Here is a 20,811-nt window from a genome sequence, read left to right as displayed (position 1 = left end):
CCCCGAGCCCTGAATCGCGGCAAAAAAATGGTCTTGATACCTACCTATCGCAAGGAAACCCCAGCCGCAACCCCACCCCCGCCGATCTCGTGTTGCAAGGCGCCATGAAAGCGTGGATTGGTAATTTACCTGATTGGCTCGTCTACCCGTGTAAGCCGTCGATATCGTGTGTGTGTGTGGGGGGGGGGGGGGGGGAGAGAAAAGGTGGGTCGGGGGGGGGGGAGACTTGATAAGATTGGATTGGGGGGGGCAGTTACTAGTTACAACAGGGACTACAATTCGACGGGGATCAGCGGGGGGTAAACGGAGAGAAAAATAAGGGAGTGGACTGTGCTTTTTTGAGGCACACGAAATTCGGCGCCTTAACTTGTTTGGTAGCACGTAAGCCACAGCAGAGTTTTAGGATTAGTGCGTATTACGGAAGTAATGAGCGGTCGGTTTCCGTACGTACTTGGGTAAGAGGGTTTTTTTTTAAAAAATATCCGGACTAAAGTAGGAGGCTTGGGACCATGTGGGTTAGTGGGTGCTAGAAGGAGCCAAGATCGCCCCTTGCTTGGTTTGCGCGTGATAGGGAGATGAAAGAGGGGGTTCTTCTTGTGATTGTTTGCCGAGTTTTTGCCGGAAGGTTTGAAGGTTTCTGGGATTTTTGCTTGGTTGTTGACTTGGTGTCGCGCCAGAGGTGTTCTGGAGGAGGGGAAGTAGAGGCGCTTGTTAAGCATGTGAGCGGTTCCGATGAGGGGGACGGAAGGATGGTTCCTTGTTAGCATGGAATAATGGTGGAACGAAAAAAAAAGCAGATGCAAAGGCGTTAGATGTATAGTAGTAGTCGAATGATTAACATTATGACGTCGTAACTCGTGCTATTTTCTATGGATATGGTTGGGGGCCTTTTCTTTTCGCTCCAGCGCAGCCGTTGACTGCTCATTCGTTTTCGGAACCCATTTTTGACCCAAAAGAGATGATGATAAGGAAAGGGTATCATAAACGTGTATGCGGTCGATGTGGCAATCCTTCTTCTAGCGAATTCATAGATGCGGGAGATGCCAGAGTGACTCGTCCTGTGACCTCGTCGACGACAAGGTTGTCCATCTCCATATACGCTTCTTGTCGCTTTCCGTCCACATCAACTAATGACTCTTCGCTAACGTTCGTAGTGCCATCCACGTTTGACCGCCGTTTGTTTGAGCATGAGCTTGTGGCTTCAATCTTGGTATTCTTAGAACCCAGTTTGGACGCATGTGCTGAGTTCATGCCCGATAGGTTTGAAGCCTGGCTCTTGAACCTCCTTTCTCGCGACGAGTTTTGGTATGAGCTAATTACAGTGGTAACGGCTTGTCTAAAGAAGACTCGGAGTACAGGTATTGACGTGGCGACAATGGCCATGGCAGACTCTGCTGACGACCAGATGACAGTGTTGGTGGCGTCGTCTATATACGTCAGCCAAGTTCAGAAAAGTACATGTTACGCAACCTACACGAGAGATCTAGTTTGGTCAGTAACTCGACATATCGAGCTCGAAGGATTGCGGTCACTCCTGCTCTTTGATCTGGTTAGCAGAACCCAGATGGTTCGTGATGAATGGCTTACAATACTCCCAGACTCATGGCAATGCAGACACCAATCTTCTCCGCCGGGCGCATCTGCAGATTCCAAATGATTTTCCAGGGAATGAGTGCTAGAGAAATGTCCATGATTGCAGACCATACTAGACATGGTATTAGTACACAATCCTGACGCATCACCAAGGTACTACCAACTAGCTTGAAATCGTCCATAGATGACAGACGGATGCTTATCCATACATGTGCCCGGTATGATGTCCACAAAGGTCTTTGTCAACGGCTTGCAAAGGACCCAAGGAAGGATGCAGGTCGGTATGGCGAAGATGACGAGGGTAGTCATGGCAAAGCACACATACGCCTTGATCCATCCTTCAGTCAAACGAAATAGTGTCACTCCGAACGATATCTTGCTGAGGGTGATGGCAGTTGTGGAGACGGTAAGGCCGGTTGCGCCAAGATAAGTGATGGTCTCGAAATGGCTGAAGTCAACTGGTGGAAAGGAGTCAGCCAGACCCTCGGTATCACATGCGTCTCTCATGCAGCTTCTTACTATCAAGCGAGTGTTTTCCAAAACCTAGATTTACACTCAACTGATTGAGGATGGCTTGACATAGCAAGAATAACTGCAAGTTGTGCGTCAGTCGTTTTCTTTGGGTAGAGGTTTTGTCGTTGCTTACCCAGCTGACAGTAAGGATTAAGCTGTCGTACCACAACTTGCCTTGGTTTTTTTGAATCGCCAGCCGAAGTGCGAGAAAAAACCCGGCGACCCCGCAGAGCGACCACACAGTGATGCTCATGAGCGGGCCATGAGTCTCCGCTGGGTTACTGACCCAGTTCTGCAACTGCGTTGACATCCTGGGTGTGCAGAGTGAGCCAGGCCTGGACAAATGCGCTTCCCCGGCGATCAGGCTGCGAGGAGACCCTCAGTTGGGACAAAGACTTGGAAAATACGGGTAGCGATCGCATGTACATGTAACAATTGTTGGGTGAGGGTTACACGACATGAACGATGGATGCCGCCGACACCAACTAACCGTCCTCCCCGTTACCAGTCCCTAGCTGCCGGAATGGTTTCTGCCCGAGCCCACTCTCTAGATTCGGAAGTTTACTCGAGAGGGTGGATGCCAAGGGCCGTTGGATTCCATTTTGTGCGGATGTGTCCACCCCTCCCAATGGGGTTTGCCATTTTGTCTCCGTTACGGGGCAGCGTCGCATTTTGATTATCATCAAGGACTTGGCTGATTAGGACCGACTCATCACCCTTTGGCCTGCAGCAGGTGATCTAGACTGCCTTCCTTGTTCCTGCCTTCAGGGTTGGGCAGTTAACAATGACTCGTATAGTGTGGGCTGGCTCGCGGCCCGCTTGTAGATCAGGCCCACAAACAACCGGCCTAGCCCTTGGGCTAAGATCGCGCTCATGTGCCCGACACTGCCGTCAGACTTGAGTCGTACATTAGATAGAGTTTGCAAAAATCAGCGAGAGTTGCAGATCAGTGTCTCTTGAACTTTAGTCAACGACGCCCGCTGTTGAATGGGAAATAACTCCCAGACATTGTAAAGTCGCGTCACTAGCCACGTCGGAGTCGTGAAGGGACACGGCCCTGTGATGGCAATCAGTGACATTGCACATGAATTTAGTGGCCACATAGTGTCTACTGCTTTTGACCGTCATGGCCTACCCTGTTTGGATTTTGCTTGAAGTTGTTTGATCATTACGCCTGAGTCCTTGGCTGCGTCTCAGTAACAGCCACAAAATCACAGCCCTATAATGGTTCAAGGCTGAGTGGGCTGTGGGTCTATCGCGTGCGACGGCCAGGATAGCGACTGTCTACCATGACCATGGCACAGTAGAAGCGAGTAATATCCTCGAGCCCAGTTGAGCCATGATGCCTTGGCAGCATACCATGCGTGGTACGAGAGGTTTGTTGATTGGTGTGGGTAGATCTTGGTAGATCTGGTGGGATGTTGCCCTCAACTGGGTGTTTACGAGTTGGAAGAGTCTTGTAGGAAGATGGTCGAGTGTCCATAGCGTGGCCTATATGTGACAAAACTTGTTGCTGCATATATTGAGCTGTGCGATCCGTGCACATGCTGCATGTTGCTAGGTGATGGTCCTTGGCCTCATTGGTTCCTTAAGCTCCGATCAGCCTCCTATGACGGCAAAAAGCTTTTGGCGCTCATGGCTTGCAGCTTCGGTACTATATGCCGTACCCATCCGTTCTCTAGGGAGAAGGTCCGAAGAAGACGCCATCATTGTGCCCGGCGTTTTCACTACAACGTTACATGGGGAATAACTGTGCTGTATGTCCGACACGGTGCAATACCGACTCCTCGGAACCTACCCACAAACTTACCTGCATTCACTGATCGTGAAACCCCGGCACTGACATGCTGCGCACATGGCACGCCGCCTTCATCCGCCGGCTAGTCAGCACAATAACCTTTTGGCATCAAGTGACACGAGCCGCCGCCGTGTTGCCCACCCACTACTAGAAACCAATCTTTATACAAAACCAATTCATCGCAGCAAACACAGTAGCCTCACGCATTTGCTGCTCTTGAGATTGTCGCTTTTGGGGGACTACTACACTTAGAAGAACATTTGCTTGTGCAGAGTCAGAAACTCGGTCTCGTGAATAAAAAAACAACACGACAAGAAACCCGTTCGTTCTTGTCAAGCCATGTCGGACACTTCAAAACGTCCTGGAGCACCAGACAGCCACACCATGTGACTTTGATGGGGCCTGCTGCATTACCCGTGCGTCGAGTCATGAGATGGAGTCTTAAGGCTGGAGAACTTAAAACAGTGGACCGACATAGAGTGGTCCACTTCGCTGTGGGAGCATTGGATAGGACACAGCAACCCTCACACTGCATGTCAGGATTCATGAATCGTCACTTCTGATCCGATTCAATCCGATCCGATCCGATCCTTTGTGGCTGAGTTCCATACATCAGGCCTTTCATGCCATGGTTAGTTCAATGTTTCAGAGCGTCATTGTCCATAATTTTTTGATTCGTCTATCGTGAAAACTCGTCATCTACTACGCCTCACCAAGCCGCAATACTCCAATGCGCAGCTTAGCAAACCGCATGCGTCTTGCCGGTCTTGGCCTGCAGACTATGGTTCTCTTCAAAATGATCTGTCGCCTTCTTTTGGAAGACGGGGCTGACGAGCGTCGACCGGCGGCGCATCGCGAACTGGTGCCTATGTCCGAGTCAGCATGTTTCCAATCAAGACTCCGTCATCAGTTGCCAGAAGAAAAAATACTTACTCCTTGTGCTCTTGGATTTTCTTGGCGTCGAGTGCGTCAAGCGTTTGCAAGGCCAGCTTGAAGTCTGCAATCAAAGCGTCGCATCGTGACTTGGTAAAGTCCTCACGAACAACGACACGCAACATCTTCATCTTCTCCGAGTGAGGAGCCATAGTGTAGGCGGGTACAACCCATCCACGCTCACGAAGCTGGTGCGCAATGGCAAACTCGTCGTACTGCTTGCCAAGATCCTCGTCGATGCGGCATGCAACAAGAGGGAGTCCTTCTCCTCCGCGTTGGCTCATGATGACAAAGCCCATGGATTCGAGGTTTGCAGCTAGGTAGTCAGCAGTGCGCGTCAGGTTCAACATTATCCTCCTGTAACCACGCTTTCCTAGACGGATGAGTTGGTAGTATTGTCCGATAATCTGCGAAGCGCCACGCGAGAAGTTGAGCGTGAAGGACGCCTGGTCGGCGCCTAGGTAGTTGATGTTGAAAACGAGTTCTTGGGGCAGATACTGGGGATCGCGCCAGACGACCCAGCCAACACCGGGGTAAACGAGGCCATATTTATGTCCTGAGGCATTAATGGTTGTGACCTTGGGAAGGCGGAAGTCCCAGAGAAGCCCGGGGTTGACAAAGGGAGCAACAAAGCCACCTGAAGCAGCATCGACGTGGATGTTGACATCCATGTCTCGCTCGACCAGAAGGTCATTGATGGCTTTGATGTCTTCGTATTCGCCAGTGTATGTTGTTCCAAGAATTGCGCCTGATGATTTGTCAGTGGTGGATCCTACACCGAAGTCTATACATAGATTTCATACAAATTCCGATTGTGTTTTCGTCACACAGATCTACGCATTCCTTGGGGTCGATGACATAGCGATCAGCTGTGCAGTAGACGTATTTTTCTTCAATGTCGAAGTATCGGCAGGCTTTCTGTGAGTCGTTAGCGTTTCCCGACTAGCAACAGTGGTCCATCAGCCAAACATCCAGATACTCACCTCCCAGCAAACCTGCACAGCGGAGTTCATAACCATGTTGGGCTTGTCGTATGGCTTTCCCTCTGCCTTTCGTTTGTTTTGCCACAACTTCTTCATGGCCAGCACTCCCAGCTAGGTAGTGTTAGTCGCAGACTCCTATTTCTGCTCATTTCAACACTAACCATAATGGCTTCTGAAGATCCAATCGTCGAAGTACCGATAATGTTTGCATCATCTGTGCTTGGAGCGTTGAAAAGCCTGGCAATCATAGAGACACATCCTAATACAGCTCAGTCCTTGTTATGACGATTTCTGCCGTGCTCTGAAGACACGTACGGTTTTGGATGTCGGCGCTGACGGGGTATTCTTCGTAATCGATGAAGTTCTTGGAGAAGGCGTCGCTAGACGATACGGTTACTTTGGTATTCTCGATAAGAGGTCATTGTGGCCATACACCATGAGTTTCTCAACTTCCTCCTCCTGCGAGTTGTGTTAGCGTCGAATGGCTGCAGGAATGTCATGGGGGGGTGCATACCATGTATGTGGTGACGAAAGAGGCCAAGTTCAGCGTTGGTGTTCCGTCGAGTGTGAGATCGTCCTTGATCATCCGGTAGGCCCTAACGAGACATGAGCAACTTGTCCAAAGCTGCGGTTATGAGCGTGGTGGTACATACACCTGAGGGGGCATTTCCCGCTCCTGTATCTGGTCAGTGTGCTGTACTTGGCAATTCGTATTGTCTGGACAAACTTACCGGCATCTCATACTTTGGGAGATCCTCGGCAGCATACTTGCTACCATAGACGGTGGCAGTGAAGTCATCAACCTCATCGTCTGGGCTCAAGTTGATGGTGCTTGCAGTAGCAATGTCGTCGAATTGAGCCTTCTCCTCGGAAATCTCCTTGAAGGTGGCTACGCGGTTGATGTGCACCATGTTGAGATATGTGAGGGGGAGTGCTGGAGGGGAGTGCTGGAGGGGTAGAAGCTGGTGGGCAGGAGACAAGGCAGCGAGGGGGCGGGGAAGGCGCAGCTTAATATGGCTCAAACACCAAGGCGCGTAAGCAGCTACGTAGCTTCGACGGGTAGTAAGGAATCAAAGCCCCCAATCCCATTGTGCATTCTAGTCTCCGGTACAGCTCAACAGCACAGCGCAGCAGCGCAGTAATGCAGCCCCCACCATGGACGGCACGCGCTTATCCCAATGTGATGTGGCCGGCCATAGGCCAGCATGCAAGCCAACGCTGTACGACGCGTCAGTTACGAGCCAGACCGCTATCGAGCCAGGATACGTGTAGCTGGGCATTTGCCATAGAGCCCCTGGCATATCCTCACCGTCGTCCCGAGGGGCAGCGGGTAAGACGATGAATTGCAGTCTGGCACAGCGGCATGGCGGGGTAGTAAGTAGTAACACGGGCCTGGCTAAGCATTTGGCCTCGAAAAGCTTGTCTTTGGCATCACACCAAAGTGTCCTCACCGCCCTTCACCCTTTTAGCCCATTGGGGTCATGGGCTAGCTATCTTGGGGCGGCTAGTAGCGGGGTGTCATGGACAGGTGGGGGGTGGGGTGTTTGGCCAGGTACAATTGTGCACCTACGCACACGTACCGCGTCATTGTCACTGACTCTCTTTGGATGTATGTATCCGCCCACTCCCGCCTCCACATCTTCCTTACACATAGTACACGTAACACAACACATCTAGGCCGATGCGATAAGACAATGGTACGTTCAAGTGTGCACCTAGCCTATTGGAAGCCTCTGCACATCGACGCGTCTGGCTGAATGTACTCGGTACCATCTATATTAAGTGTACAGTATATATATATATGTATGCAAAACCATAGCCTTGCACCTGAGCTACAAAGACGTATATCCTCATGTACTTCGTACGTCTGATTAGTTTTTGTTGTCGCAGAGCTGAAAGAGAAAAGAGGCTCGGGTGTTGCCGCGGGCGCCCCGGACCCCGAGGCGCATAAGCAGAATGGCCGTTGGCTACGACACTGCCTCATTGGTGCCGAGTCTAGTAGTAGCAGTAGTAGGCTGGGCAGTCCACTTCTCTCTACACCTGTTTCACCGAACACGAACTCTCCAAGGTCAAGCAAATTCCCTCTCCAGTCTTGACCGACATATTGCTTCCGCCATCCGTCTAGCTGTGCCATGGCAACAACTGAAGCGGTACATGTGGCCACGTACTTGTTCTTGCACACCGTCCCCTCAGCCTAGCAAAACACACATGTACTACCTGACACGTATGCATTCCCTCTGCAAAGTGGCCTTGTCTGTTCCTTGGAAGCTGGGTAGAGGCCAATGGTTTGGCAATTGCGAGTTTGTCTAGTTGGTACTGTGAGATTGCGCCCTTGGGCTGTATTCGGGCTCCTGTAATTCCCGCAGCATGCAGCAACCTCTTACAAAAGCCAGGCGTCTTTTGTAACGACTAGTTGCCCGAGACCATCTCGCTTGATCCTCCAGTACCATGTGGGCAACAGGAAGCGGATGCATGCAGCCGAAAATGGACCCTGTTCGTACATGATCTACATTGCCCCTCTTCCCGTCTTAGATGATATTCGCTATGCTGATACGACTTGTGCTTGACGGTGCTGGACTGGGACTTGATAGGCTCTTTGGCGGTGAATACGTGTCGGGTGCAAGTTGCACTCGTTTGACGGGATTGTGCACTGGTGGATAATAAGCTGCCGGCTGCGTATTTCGGTGATGGCGTTCGCCTCTTAATTGCCGCACCATGTGCTCAATCCGGCCCCAGTCATTCCATTCCGCGCTTCCATTCGACAATGCATTGGGTGGTGGCGGTTGTGAGCATAACCCGTCTCGCATTGCTTCGTCGCCTCCCGGCGATGCCGTAGCGCCAGGTGCCGAGTCCTGGCCCGACACAGAAACCATACTGGTGCCTGCCCAGACCCAAGAATGCTCCAGACTGCCTTGTATGTCAGCACTGAGGTATGCAATCATCTCCTCGTCGTGTTCCAGCTGTTTGCCGTTGCCGCTGCAGTTGCGTGTTCGGTCGAATAGCCGCTCTAGAAAGAAGGCAATATTCTTGCCACAAGCAGCGTTAATCTTGCGTGTGCTGCCAATAGCTTCGGAGAGATGCAAGCACACCAGGGCTGCATCATACTCGCCCCGGAAGCATAGTACCAGAATGCATCGCCACAGATGCAGGCATACCGTGTTACTCGCAGCCAATGCCATTCTCTCTGTTCCTGTCTGGCCAGAATTACGGAGTGAAGGGTTGTGCAATACTCTTGACACATACTTTGCCGTGTCCTGGGCAACAGAGACGCATCGTTCCAATGCATTGGCTCGGCCCATAGCACTCGACAATGGGCTGAGGTTCCGCCGGTGGAGATGGAATCGAGCTGAGAGTAAGACGAAAACTGTTGGCAACACCTTTGCGTCGAGCAGTGCCCCTGAGTCTGGCTGGTGGTTTTCAGGTAGGAGTAGCAACTTTGAGCGAAGCTGTCCATCGAAGCTTTCCGCTGTTTGTGCGAGTATAACGCTGGACTTTAAAGCGTGCTGTAAGGGGGCGTAGAGGCGCGTGATGTGTATTGTTGCCACGAAGCCAGTAAAATGGGAAGGTTTTGTCGAGGGACGGAAGGGCTCATTGGGCTGTATGTAACGATCGTCGACTGATGATGGGAGCGAAATCTCGCAGTCGTTCTCGTTGATCAACATTGGACGATTCGTCTCGAGTGACATGATCCTGCATCGCTGTCAGTCCCTGGAATAGTTTCACGTCAGATGGACATATTTTGCTCACCTGTCCCGAACGTAGATAGACCACCAAAGTCTGCGTCGAATTTCGCCGTCGAAGGCAGACCAGCAGTCCATTTCAGGACTGATCTGTAGTTCTTGTGCAATTCTCACCGCAGACGCAAGCCAGATGGAGCCGAGGGAGCGCTGGTTACTTTCTGTCGCAAATATGCTTAGCAACAAAGCTGCCTGAGCATGTGTAATGCTAAGCTCCTGTGTCCAGGGCTGAAGAGCAGACACTGCAGTCTCAAACATAGCCTGGCCTTCTGATAGCACGTTGCAAGAAACATTGTGCTCTGATCTAGGATGTAAACAGCCACAAGCCAGTACTGCAAAGAACAAGCCAATCCAATCCCGAGAGCAACCTTGAAAGCTGCGTGCGGCATAAACCTCGTCTGCTTTGTGCTGAAAAGTAGGCCAATGTAATGCAGGATACCAGTCGTGTACCGTATCGAGGAAGGATCGAGAAAAGTACGCATAGTCGGCGCGCAAAGGCACCGCAGGCAGCGGCCAATTCGGTTCCGTATTCCGCAAGACGTTTTGGTGGGGCATGTTGAATATGTCGCGAGCATGTTCTCTGATGTTACTGCGAACGTGGTTGAAGTTGTCGAGGATTGGTACACATATCTGCCGTGGTCCTAGTACCACTCCAGTGTGTACTTCGGAGTGTCTCCGTTTCATGTCTGTTCGCTCTCCGTCCATGGAACTCTGGTCAGATACTTTGTTTCGTAGCTGGGAATTTACATGAGTCAACTCGGCAATTTGACTCTGTAGGTCCTGGACCTGCCTGTGCATAATGAGCATTTCCACCACAAACCTTTTTGTACAGAATGACGCGTACTTACTTGATTGATGACATGCGGCGATTCGTCTCCTTGGTGAACTGACACCGATGATTTCGGCTCGAACATTCTGAACATGCTGAGGTCTCGGTAGCATCGCACTGCAAAGATGGTCAGCCAAGTTCGACAAAGGCCCCAATCCGCCTGTTCAAGCCATGCGTACAATAATGTACCTTCGCTGATTAGGGGCCGCAGATGCCTTAGAGGGGCATTGCCTGCTCAACGTGCGGAGATGGACAGCGGACATTTTGGATAAGTGCATAGACGACTACGACACAAGCCACAAAGTCTTCCCCTTGTCTCCAAACAGCTAATATCTTGCTCGCATTCTTCCGGGGAAATTTGGGTCAAGGTGTGTGTGTGTGTGTGTGTCTGGGTCAAATGCAGTCGCTGCTATGATTTACAAACTCACCTTGACTTTGCGTTCTCGACATGCATCGCATGAAGGGTCTTTTCTTCGCTGCCTGTAGGCTCTCTTCTGCGCAGTTAAGTTGGTAGAGGGTATTTGGGTGGGAGAGATGACCAAGGCACTGCTATCGTGGCGTTGAATGTCGGGCAAGCCTGCAGAGGCAGCACTCGGTGAGGCAGAATGGCTGTAAGAGCTCGAAGGATAGTGCGGTGATCTGGAGCCTGGTTGAGGGATATTCGGTGCAGCAAGCAGAGTCGTCGGACGAGGAGTTTGTTGCGCCAGGGCAAAGGGATTGGGCACAGGCGTCATGGTTGTTGGAGATGCTCCGTTTGAGCTTGTGGAAGACTTGTGCATGGCTAGCAGCACAGGAGCGGGGAAGCAGTTCGGATGCTCCGGTCCAAACTTTGATGAGTGATGAGGGCCCGTAGACAGGATGCTGTGGCTGTAGAGCAGTCAATAGTTACGGCAGCAGCCGATGACGGCAAGCACTGTCGAGGTCCCAACGATTGACCACCTCGTGGCACCACACAGAAGCAGGCAGCCAATGAGGGTGGCTGTCAGCAGCACATAACGTAGCCGAGCGTGAGGCGGCGAGATGCGCAATGTGATGGGAGTGTGGATGGATGAGACGATCAACGGGCCCTTAGTCCAGAGTGGGGGACCCGTACAGGTAGAGCGGAAGGATTGGTAGCTGGTAGTAGAAGAAACAATCCGAGGCGTAGACCTACACAAGCTGGATGCGCGGTGGTCGGGCGGTGTTCCGTGTCGCTTGATGGAGCGCTCCCAGCCAACCGATGGGTGAGTGGGCGAGAAGTCAAAGCTTGGGGTAACAATCGGGAGCAGAGACGGCTAGGGTGGAAAGAACGACCCGCAGCTCCTTCTCTATTAGTTCAACGGCGACCGAGGCCACCGGATATGAGCAAGTGACGGGAGAGAGTCCGGGGGGACGGCAGACAGCGCAGTCAGTGAAGAAGGCTGAGAAAGACGGACCAGGGTGACCAGGGCAGGCGAGAAGTGGACTCGACGCCTCTGTAGGAAGCAATATTCGAGGTGGTGATGCTGCACAGTTGATTAGCCCCAGCCCGGATGGTAATGGTGGAGACCCTGGCACACCTTCGGGGCGCGGCGAGCTGGCAACAAGGTTTATTCGCCGCGGTACTGGTGGATATTGGCTACTACTCTAGACGGTGGGAGTACGGGGGACAAGGGGTAGGAGGGAGGGAGAGAGAATTGGCAGAGGCAGGGAGGGAAGGAGGCAGGTCCGCGGAAGCACATGCAAAAGGGTGCTGGCGCTCGTGGGTGGCTGTTGAGAGTCGAGTAATAGTAATAGGCAAGATTGGGGGAAGGGGAGGGGGGCTCGATGGCCCTTGTCTTGCTTTCCCGGATGGGTTGGCTAGTGTGGTAGTGCGGCAGCAAAAAAGAGAAACACGGTGCTGTTTGGAGCGGCTGACGTAGGGGCAATGGCCAGTAGGAGGGTGGTTTTGGGTAAGTAAGTAGGTATGCAAAGCACAAGAGGCAGCGAAGCTTTTTGCGGGTCTCGAGCGTCACCAAAGTCGAGATATATTCCCTAGGCCTGGGCCAGCGGGTGGGGCAATGGGTGGCATGCAAGCGTGCGGTGCCTGTGTGTTTCGTGAAGACAGCCCAATGGCTCCGTAAAGCGGGTACAGCTGGAGGCGCTTGCTGGATACGGGACGACGCGAAAGCACAAGTCGAGGCTCTAGGACTACACGGGATGCCATCTCCGTGGTCGACTCGGACGCCGATCCGGGCAGACCAGACAGGCCTGCGAGGACGAGACAGTCGGGACTTGTCGAAGCCTCTTGTTCCAGAAGATGATCGGTTCGTGCCTAAAGGGCCAGCGGTCCACAACGCTTCTCCCGAAACGCCCATGGCAAGCGTCTTCGGCGAGATTCCAGCAGGGGCCGACCTGCATGTGGGAATTGAAGGCTTTTCGTTACCGCCTGTCGCCCCGGCCAAGACATGGCAGGGCAGGGCAGGGCAGGGCAGGGCCCGGCTGCAAGGCGAGCACTGTAAGTACGGAAGAGGACTGGCGATGCGTCAGCCAACGGCGCAGGTCGGGCGGACAGGCGAAAGGGCCCATGGGGCGGTGCCTGTGTCAGTCCAGGGGCGGCGGGAGAGCGGGTGCGTGGGCGGGTTTCTGGATCGAATGAGCATGGAGACGGTGGTTCAGCGGAGGGGCCAAGCCACAGCAGAGTTCCAACGGCGGGTGCGCCACAGACGTCAAGCCACCGCGCCCCACCGTAATGCAGTGTCGAGTCTGAGTGCAGGCTGACATTGGCGGCCCCGGTGGCGCCCATTCCCCCCATCGGCCGTCCCATGAGAGACTGCACGCATGTGCATGCGCACGACTGGCGCGTCTCTGAGCCCGCCGTGGACCGGCCCTGCGCAGTGCCGATGCAGATGCGGATGCAGATGCAAGTGCCAGAATAGCCTGTGGGCTCGCTCGCACCGCTGGCCGAGGCGATCCCTGGCCCTGCCCTGCCCGTGCCAGTGCCAGTGCCAGTGCCGACCAGATAACGAAAGCAGCCATGTGCGGACTAGAGCGACCAAGTAGGTGGCTATGTACCGACTAGAGGAACCAAGTACGGGCTGCTATGTATACTTACACCTGCCACGTGAGCACATACTGTAAGTAGATGCATCCATGATTACAACACGTGCAATGTATGTAGTGTGGTCTGGGTGTGCACATGCTATACTTGTCTGCTAGGTGCAATGCACGACTTTTTCTTCTTCTTCTTCTTCTTCTTCTTCTTTTACTACTACTACTACTACTACTACTACTACCACCACATGGTCGTCTGGCACGTACTATGCAAGTACCACCTGCAGAACGTGTTTCCCCACGTTTGGCCTGTCCGCGCCCGTCCCGAGGGCCCCACTGCCATGCTATGCCATGCCCTGTCATAAGCATGCCCTTGCCGTGCCCTGCCGTGCCAACTCGTCTCCTAATTTCCTACATAGCACCATACTCACATACACACTAGTAGCCGTCGACGCTTGCTCGCACGGCATCACCACCACTCAGCCCACCGCTCAGCCTGGCCCCGAGGCGGTGACCAGGCCCTACCTGCTAGCACCAAAGGGGCCCCAGTGTGCCTCCAACTGCCGAACCGCTCGTCTAGACCGGCACGGCGCTGCTCGTTGCCACGTCGAGCTGCCTCTGCCCGTCGCCTAGCACGCGCGCATCCCGAGCCCTACGAGGCGTTCGCCGCACGTCTCAAGCACAGCTGCCATGTTTCTGATACACGCCTTGGCACACCTCCCTTCCCTGCTGCCTTGTTCCCTATTCCCTCCCTCCCTTCTCGCCTCGTCACTCGTCCCTCGTCACACCCGTCGCCTGTTGCCGCCTGCCGTTGAATATTGATTACCTGCACCCATCCTCCTTGGCTGCATCTACCACCTCAACCTGCCACCACGCCAGACAAAAAGGTCCCTTACCCACCCACCATCTGCCAAGCTGATCTCGTGCTGATCATCCATGATTGCGCGGCCCCCCTTGGCCGCCCGGCAGTCTCCGTCTCAGGAAGCCAGCCGAGAGGGGGGCTTTTCGAGAAGGGCCAAGGGCAAGACCAACTTGGTCGAGTAAAACACACCATCTGCAAGACTGCCCGTCGTCTGCAACACAGGCCCCCGCCTATTCTCAAATCGACCATGGTTACCCGAAATGCGCCGTTGGCAGCACACCAACACTTCCCTTCCCCCCCCTAACCCTCTTGCCTTGGCTCTCCCACCGCAGCCGATCGACGCCTTGTCAAGTCCAATTGGACATATTCCGCCGCTAGTCTTGCGCTTGCAAAATCCCCCCCAAAAAGCTTGGTCGTCCGGCGGTGCAGGGAGAATGCCGCAAAGGCGAATCGCGTGCTGAACATTGGTGGCGACCTGCCGACGCGTCCACCAGACGGCATTTGTGCCATGTCGGCGAACGCTCTTACAGCCGCCTAGAAAAGGTATCAATCGACAAAAATGATCGGCAAAAGGATTCAACGTGGTTGCCCCTGCAATATCCGCACTTTTTTCCATGCATCGTCCCTCTTGCCTCACCCACCCCACCCCACCCCACGGCATGCCATCGCGGTATTTGCCAGCCCCCATATCCGCCTCGCGTCATGGCCTCATTTCCCCTCCCGTCCATGGTGCTCGCACGATATTCATGACAAATATCTTGGTAACACACCAGTCATCCCAGCGCGCCTCACAAGGTGAGACCTGTCTTACACTACCAAGGTTGAAGTTGCCACTGTGCAATGACCCGACCGAGTGGCTCAATGAACCCCCCAAACCTTAACTTGACCACCTCCACTCAACCACTCGGAAAAATACGAGACAACCACCATCCACCATGTGGCCTTCAGAACCAGGGACCATTGCTTGTACTTACTGCCCTGCTTACATCCGACCACTAGTCCAAATGCATGACACGATAGGTCTAGGCGAAACGCTGTGCAAATCATCAAACATGTTATAGGGCTGAGATCTTTAGAGCCCAGCATTCTGACATGACACGCACACTACCAATGCTTATTAATGGTTTGACTTTTTGCATGTAGCATATACTGTGCAGTCCACTTTGTGTTTTGTTCCGCCACGTACTTGCAAAAAAAAAGACTCTCTGGAGGTGTTTGGCTGTTTGGAACCATTGCAGCTAGCGTGGTAAACTGCCTCGGTACACTCTTTGCATGGTGAACGACCAGGCCGAGGTCGCGAACAGGGTTGTTGTACTAGGCATGTATTCCACCCTGTCTGTTTCCTTACTTCCCCCCCCCCCTCGCAATCACTCCGCTCTACAAAACATCTGTCACAACTCTAATCCGCACGTGATCATCACCATGGCATCGGCAGAACAAGATGTCCGACTCCAAGACTTTGCCAACATCTTCAGCCTCAAAGGCAAAGTCGCCGTCGTCAGCGGCGGCTCGCGAGGCCTAGGGCTCCACGCAGCATCAGGGTGTGTACCATGCATATTTTTCTGCACGCATCCAAAAATAACCTCACGATGCCCATGATGAACAAACAAACCCTCCATAAAGAGAAAGGAAAAAAAAACTAACTCTCTCCCGCGAAAATCAAAAGTCTCATGCAAGCCGGCTGCTCCAAGGTTTTTATCACCTCGCGCAAGGCCTCGGCATGCGACGCGGCCGCAGCCGCCCTCAACGCTTTGCCAAACAAATCTCCGGACGCAAAAGCCTATTCCGTTCCCGCCGATAGTTCCAAAGTCTCCGAGATCGTCCGGCTGGTGAGCGAGATAGCCAAGCACACAGATCACGTGGATATATTGTTTGCAAATGCGGGGGCCACATGGGGCAGTAGGTTTGACGCCGTCGACGAGAAGAATGGCTGGGACCGTGTCATGGATCTGAATGTCAAGGGTGTATTTTTTACCATACAAAAGTATGTTTCTTTTGTTTTTTTGTCCTCTTCCCTCCCCGGCCTTCTTTATCTTCTCTCCCCCTCCCCACTCAACCCAAGTATGAGGTTCGTCTAGGATTAGAAGCAAGAAAATCTGACAAGGGGAACTGGGTACAAAAAGGAAAGAAAAAGCACGAGCAAAAGAACGGGAGAAACGGAAAGAACCGATTCATGTTGGGGGAAAAAGGAAAAAAATGAAAAAGAAAAAAAAACAAGAGGATTGGGGGACGTTTGCTGACATTTGAGGTTTTTTTTTAGATTCGCCCCGTTGCTCACAAAGGCAGCTTCAGTTCAGAATCCCGCACGGGTGATCGTAACAGGTAGCGTTGCTGGTCTAGGCACTGGCTCTATGGGTGGTGAGTCGGCCGCGTTTTCGTACGCAGTGTCGAAAGCTGCAGTGTTGCATCTTGTGCGTAACCTGGCTGTCGAGCTGGGACCGCGCCACATTCTCGTCACGGGCATTGCGCCGGGCTTCTTCGCGAGCAAGATGACGGATGTGGTGATGCAGAAGGCGGGTGGAGAGGAGGCGCTGGGCAAGGCCACTCCGAACGGACGGGTAGGCAGGCCCGAGGATATTGCTGCCGCCGTCGTGTTTCTGAGCTCCAGGGCAGGAAGCCATGTCAACGGTGACACGATTGTGCTTGACGGGGGGAAGATTCACGGAGGTGTCAAGCTGTAGAAAGTTTTCTTGGTCAACCCAACCAACACCATTCAACAAAAACTCTTCTTTTTTTTTCGTCTTCTTCTTCTTTTTTGTTTTACTCTTCCCCAGTCGGAATCCTCATCCCATGCATACCCGCATACCCACTCTTCTCGGGTCTTTTCCACCCTTTCAACACCTCCCTTCTCACCCCCTCCTCAATCTCCAGCACCTCGACCCGAATCGGCCGACATGTACTCTTCATATCCGGCGCTGACGTCTCACCCTCTCCTTCTTTCCCTTCCTCGGCCTGATGCCACCCCCACGCACTCAAATCCCCCCCAGGACACGTACTCAACGCACACAGCAAATCCTGCTCCGCAAAAAACGTGATAAAGCTCTCCTCAGTCGCCGGACTAGCCTCCATAAAATACCTGCCCTGGTCGTCCAGCCCAGTGACTTGAAATACATTCAGTACGTCATGGACGTCAAACTCGGTGAGGCCAAAGGGCAGCACAGCCCGCACGAGGTTCGAGTGGCAGTGGAAATCGTAGCTCGCGCCCGTAAGCATATGGGATACTATGACTTCATATCAGCCCCGACAATTCCCCCTGTATCTTCATCCCTTCACCCCAACCAAAGGGGAAATCAAAAAAAAAATATTTTACCATAAGGATCACACCTGGTACCCAACAAATCATGACAGCGACCCCCCCACCTCGTCCGTTCCTTAGCCTCGCCCGCATCTCCAACCCTGCGTCTGTCCCCAAGCCGACAGCCATCCTCGACAAGCCCGCAAAGCGGGCGCATAAAGGGCAAGCAACTCCACAGGCGATCCCCCTCGCCCACATGACTACTCTGCAGCTGCCGCGTGCGACTGGCCCAGAAGCGCTCGCGCGGATCGGCTGCGTTCCATATGTTCAGGTCGCCGACTTGCGGGCCCTGCGGCGTAGAGAGCCGGAAGAGGGTGCCGGCGGGGACGCGGAAGGCGTGGGCGCTGCGTGGCGGGATGAGGTGGGTGTGGATGGTGGTGAGGGAGGAAGGGGGGAGGGAGCGCAGGGCTGCGTAGAGGGAGGAAGGGGGGTGGAGGGGGGAGGTGGGCGAGGTGGGGAAGTAGGCTGGAGTTGGGGGAGTGTCGTTTGAGGGGGGCATTGTGGATGATGAAGTGGTGGGTAAGGTGGTGGTGGTGGTTGAGTTGGATGGATAGATAAGATTGATAACAATGGACTTGTGGTTTACGTGGGACTTGGTTTGGATCTGCAGGATTGGTATGTACATATGGATGCGACTCAAAGCCGTTGATAACCGTACATGGGCATCCCGATTTCGGGGGGCATTGCACAATGGCAGATTGTAGATTAGCTTTCTTATCGGGAACGAGGGACATTTACGGGTACAGAGAAGCATATCTGATTCAGATAATGGATACATTCTACATTCCTAAATCACACTTTTCGACACTCATACAGTGTCTTTTTGATAAAAACACGCCGTGCTACATGCGATATGGATAAACGCAAATTTTGAACTGACAAAACAAGTCACAAACGACGTCATATGCTTACACACCCGCACTCTGAACATCAGCCTGCTCGCCATTTACCGCAGCTTCCAGCTTATCCACGACAGAAGTGCCATTCTGTTTCCTTGCATCATGTGTTGGACTTGATCCTGGGGTAGGAATTTCCAGGGTATTCGATCGCTTAGGGCGGAAGGGAATAGGCGTTGTTGGTCTCGACGACAAGAACTGTAATCAGTCAGTATCTCCTTCAGTCCTCAAACCCCGCCACCACGAGACTCACCGAAGAAGCAGCGCTCAACATGGCAATCAGAGACGCTTGAACCACATCCTGGTGGATTCCTACACCCCAGACCTTGTGGCTGCTCTGGGCAGCAGTACATCCAATGTACGTCGCTGCCTTGGCATCCTTGCTCGTACCGATAGTGTGCTCATTATAGTCTACGACATCCAAATCAATACCCAGACTCCTCAGTGCATCAGCCAGCGACGACAGAGCACCGTTTCCCGAACCGCGAATGTTGTGTTCCTGACCGTCAATCTCGATGACACCGGTAAAGATACGGCGGAGATTCTGGGTGCTGACAGTCCTACCCTCTTGCGGCGGTTGAGGAGTGGCTGAGCGATCGGCCTTGATTTCGTAGTCGACAAGAGAGAAGCGGGGGTTGCGCTTGAGATGGTAGGCCTCCTCGAAAAGAGCCGTGATTTCACTAGGCAAAAGCTCGCGGCCAAGCATATCCGTCTCCTTTTGCACAATCTTGGAAAAGGCAATTTGCAGACCACGTGGGAGGTCGAGCTCGAGCTGGCGCTGAATGATCCAGGCAATGCCTCCCTTTCCACTTTGCGAGTTGACACGGATGATGGCTTCGTATGTACGGCCAATATCCTGCGGGTCCAGAGGGAGATATGGGATTTGCCATCGGCTCTCGTTTGTCGCGCCGTTCTTCTTGCGCATCTGGAATCCCTTTTTGATGGCGTCCTGATGTGAGCCACTGAAGGCGCACACGACAAGCTGGCCACCATACGGCGCACGAGGATGGACTGGGATCTTGTTACAGCTCTCGACCATGTCAATGACTGACTTGAGGTCCGAAAAGTCAATCTTGGGATGAATTCCCTGCGTGTACAGGTTCAGGCCCAGAGTGACGAGGTCGACATTTCCTGTACGCTCTCCATTGCCAAACAGCGTGCCCTCTACACGGTCTGCGCCAGCCATCTGGGCCAGTTCGGCAGCCGCAACAGCGCAACCACGGTCGTTGTGTGGGTGCAGCGACACGCAAATCTTGTCCCTCTCGCTAATGTTCTTGCAAAAGTACTCAATCTGGTCAGCGTAAACGTTGGGCGTAGACATTTCAACCGTAGCCGGCAGGTTGAAGATGATTGGGTTCTCGACCGATGGCTCCCATGCAGCCTTGACCGCCTCGCAGACCTCAATGACAAACTCTGGTGAAGAGTCTGAAAACGTCTCTGGCGAAAACTCGTACGACCAGTGGGTTCCAGCCTGCTCTGGGTCGTCCTTTGTGATGGATCGCGCGTACTTTGTGCACTCGACGGCAAGAGCGATTGTCTCGTCGTTGTTCATGTCGAAGACAATCTGCTGGAAGCACGGGCTTGTGGCAAGGTACAGGTGGAGGATGGCGTTGCGAGCGCCCTTGAGGGAGTCGACGGTTCGGCGGATGAGCTCCTTGCGGCAGGGCGAGAGGACCTGTATGGCGACATCGTCGGGGACTATGCCGGGCGTCTGGATGAGGCGTTGTGTAAAGTCAAAGTCAGTTTGCGAGGCCGAGGGAAACGAGACTTCGATTTCCTTGTAGCCAAGCTTGACGAGCATCTGGAAGTAGTCCCATTTTTGCGCTCCGTCCTAGGGCCCGTGTTAGTGCAGGTTGTTAGGTGCAGCGGATGCAGACATACCATGGGGTCGACTAGACTCTGGTTGCCATCTCGCAGATCGGTCGACAGCCAACGCGGTGGCTTGTCAATAGTCTTGTTAGGCCATGTCCTGTCCGGCAGATGCAGTGGCTTAAACGGCTGGTACTTTTTCCATGGCTCTGCAAGCATCGGCATGTTGAAGTGTGGTCGCACGGATTGCTTTTTTTTTTGCGAGTCAAAGTCAACTGGCTCACGCCAAGGGGCGATGATTGAGTTTGTATGAAGTTGGATGAGAAGACGAAGATGTCCAGAGGGTATGTGGTGAGGATATATGAAGAGAAAGACGGCAGCGAGATGAGACTAATTAGCAAAAAAAAAAAGACAGTGGTATGAATCACATCCCAGAAGGAAAAAGGAAAAAGTTTGGTGCTCGGTGATTCAACGCGCCTAAGCCGTCCTGTGAATGGCATATGACGATGCGGGGCGCAGAAAATCGCTTGCGGCCTGTGCTCTCCAATTGCGGGGTCCGATTTTCGGCCTGG

The 20,811-nt window shown here is 53.2% G+C and overlaps 6 protein-coding genes across 6 annotated transcripts; 2 read left to right on the top strand and 4 right to left on the bottom strand.

Moving 5' to 3' along the window:
* Positions 1-978: 978 nt before the first annotated feature.
* On the bottom strand, positions 979-2,416 carry PSV08DRAFT_214834 (uncharacterized protein; the record flags this gene model as incomplete). Its single annotated transcript, XM_014218111.1, has 6 exons — positions 979-1,427; positions 1,475-1,539; positions 1,588-1,705; positions 1,758-2,051; positions 2,113-2,185; positions 2,240-2,416. 6 exons carry the CDS (start codon positions 2,414-2,416, stop codon positions 979-981), a joined length of 1,176 nt encoding a protein of 391 aa, XP_014073586.1.
* A 2,135-nt stretch (positions 2,417-4,551) lies between these two features.
* On the bottom strand, positions 4,552-6,791 carry PSV08DRAFT_358528 (pyridoxal phosphate-dependent transferase). The gene is made up of 10 exons (XM_014218112.2): positions 6,552-6,791; positions 6,474-6,496; positions 6,335-6,416; positions 6,254-6,279; positions 6,136-6,200; positions 5,982-6,079; positions 5,821-5,931; positions 5,641-5,755; positions 4,838-5,585; positions 4,552-4,770 (listed from the first exon to the last, which is right to left on the bottom strand). Exons 1-10 carry the CDS (start codon positions 6,729-6,731, stop codon positions 4,644-4,646), a joined length of 1,575 nt encoding a protein of 524 aa, XP_014073587.1. The 5' UTR covers positions 6,732-6,791; the 3' UTR covers positions 4,552-4,643.
* A 1,557-nt stretch (positions 6,792-8,348) lies between these two features.
* On the bottom strand, positions 8,349-11,120 carry PSV08DRAFT_406932 (fungal-specific transcription factor domain-containing protein; the record flags this gene model as incomplete). Its single annotated transcript, XM_014218080.1, has 4 exons — positions 8,349-9,510; positions 9,568-10,347; positions 10,406-10,503; positions 10,815-11,120. The coding sequence occupies 4 exons, from the start codon at positions 11,118-11,120 to the stop codon at positions 8,349-8,351; spliced, it is 2,346 nt and encodes a 781-aa protein (XP_014073555.1).
* Positions 11,121-12,271: 1,151 nt separating this feature from the next.
* On the top strand, positions 12,272-14,192 carry PSV08DRAFT_243197 (uncharacterized protein; the record flags this gene model as incomplete). The annotated part of the gene is made up of 5 exons (XM_066092299.1): positions 12,272-12,300; positions 12,336-13,038; positions 13,406-13,460; positions 13,543-13,651; positions 13,820-14,192. The coding sequence occupies 5 exons, from the start codon at positions 12,272-12,274 to the stop codon at positions 14,190-14,192; spliced, it is 1,269 nt and encodes a 422-aa protein (XP_065950061.1).
* A 1,399-nt stretch (positions 14,193-15,591) lies between these two features.
* PSV08DRAFT_4857 (uncharacterized protein) lies at positions 15,592-16,960 on the top strand. Its single transcript, XM_014218062.2, has 3 exons — positions 15,592-15,780; positions 15,906-16,223; positions 16,500-16,960. The coding sequence occupies exons 1-3, from the start codon at positions 15,662-15,664 to the stop codon at positions 16,918-16,920; spliced, it is 858 nt and encodes a 285-aa protein (XP_014073537.1). The 5' UTR covers positions 15,592-15,661; the 3' UTR covers positions 16,921-16,960.
* On the bottom strand, positions 16,598-20,704 carry PSV08DRAFT_406929 (2-isopropylmalate synthase). The gene is made up of 5 exons (XM_014218115.2): positions 20,312-20,704; positions 18,684-20,261; positions 18,451-18,628; positions 17,550-17,999; positions 16,598-17,460 (listed from the first exon to the last, which is right to left on the bottom strand). The coding sequence occupies exons 1-5, from the start codon at positions 20,462-20,464 to the stop codon at positions 17,000-17,002; spliced, it is 2,820 nt and encodes a 939-aa protein (XP_014073590.2). The 5' UTR covers positions 20,465-20,704; the 3' UTR covers positions 16,598-16,999.
* Positions 20,705-20,811: the final 107 nt, after the last annotated feature.

The sequence above is a fragment of the Bipolaris maydis genome (assembly GCF_028858645.1).
Source record: "Bipolaris maydis strain C4 unplaced genomic scaffold PSV08scaffold_1, whole genome shotgun sequence".
NCBI classification, from domain to species: domain Eukaryota; kingdom Fungi; phylum Ascomycota; class Dothideomycetes; order Pleosporales; family Pleosporaceae; genus Bipolaris; species Bipolaris maydis.
Note: the sequence above shows the minus strand (reverse complement) of the source record. Positions and strands in the feature narration are given on the sequence as shown.

Excerpts from the sequence above, each read along its gene's own strand:
- PSV08DRAFT_358528 (XM_014218112.2), bottom strand. The coding sequence starts at position 6,731 with ATGGTGCACATCAACCGCGTAGCCACCTTCAAGGAGATTTCCGAGGAG. Across the intron at positions 6,417-6,473 it reads CGGGAAATGCCCCCTCAGGT|GGCCTACCGGATGATCAAGG; the intron begins GTATGTACCACC and ends ATGTCTCGTTAG. Across the intron at positions 6,280-6,334 it reads CTTTCGTCACCACATACATG|GAGGAGGAAGTTGAGAAACT; the intron begins GTATGCACCCCC and ends CACAACTCGCAG.
- PSV08DRAFT_4857 (XM_014218062.2), top strand. The coding sequence starts at position 15,662 with ATGGCATCGGCAGAACAAGATGTCCGACTCCAAGACTTTGCCAACATC. Across the intron at positions 15,781-15,905 it reads GGGCTCCACGCAGCATCAGG|TCTCATGCAAGCCGGCTGCT; the intron begins GTGTGTACCATG and ends GAAAATCAAAAG. Across the intron at positions 16,224-16,499 it reads GTATTTTTTACCATACAAAA|ATTCGCCCCGTTGCTCACAA; the intron begins GTATGTTTCTTT and ends GTTTTTTTTTAG.
- PSV08DRAFT_406929 (XM_014218115.2), bottom strand. The coding sequence starts at position 20,464 with ATGCCGATGCTTGCAGAGCCATGGAAAAAGTACCAGCCGTTTAAGCCA. Across the intron at positions 18,629-18,683 it reads TGTTGAGCGCTGCTTCTTCG|TTCTTGTCGTCGAGACCAAC; the intron begins GTGAGTCTCGTG and ends GACTGATTACAG. Across the intron at positions 17,461-17,549 it reads TACCAGGTGTGATCCTTATG|TATCCCATATGCTTACGGGC; the intron begins GTAAAATATTTT and ends ATGAAGTCATAG.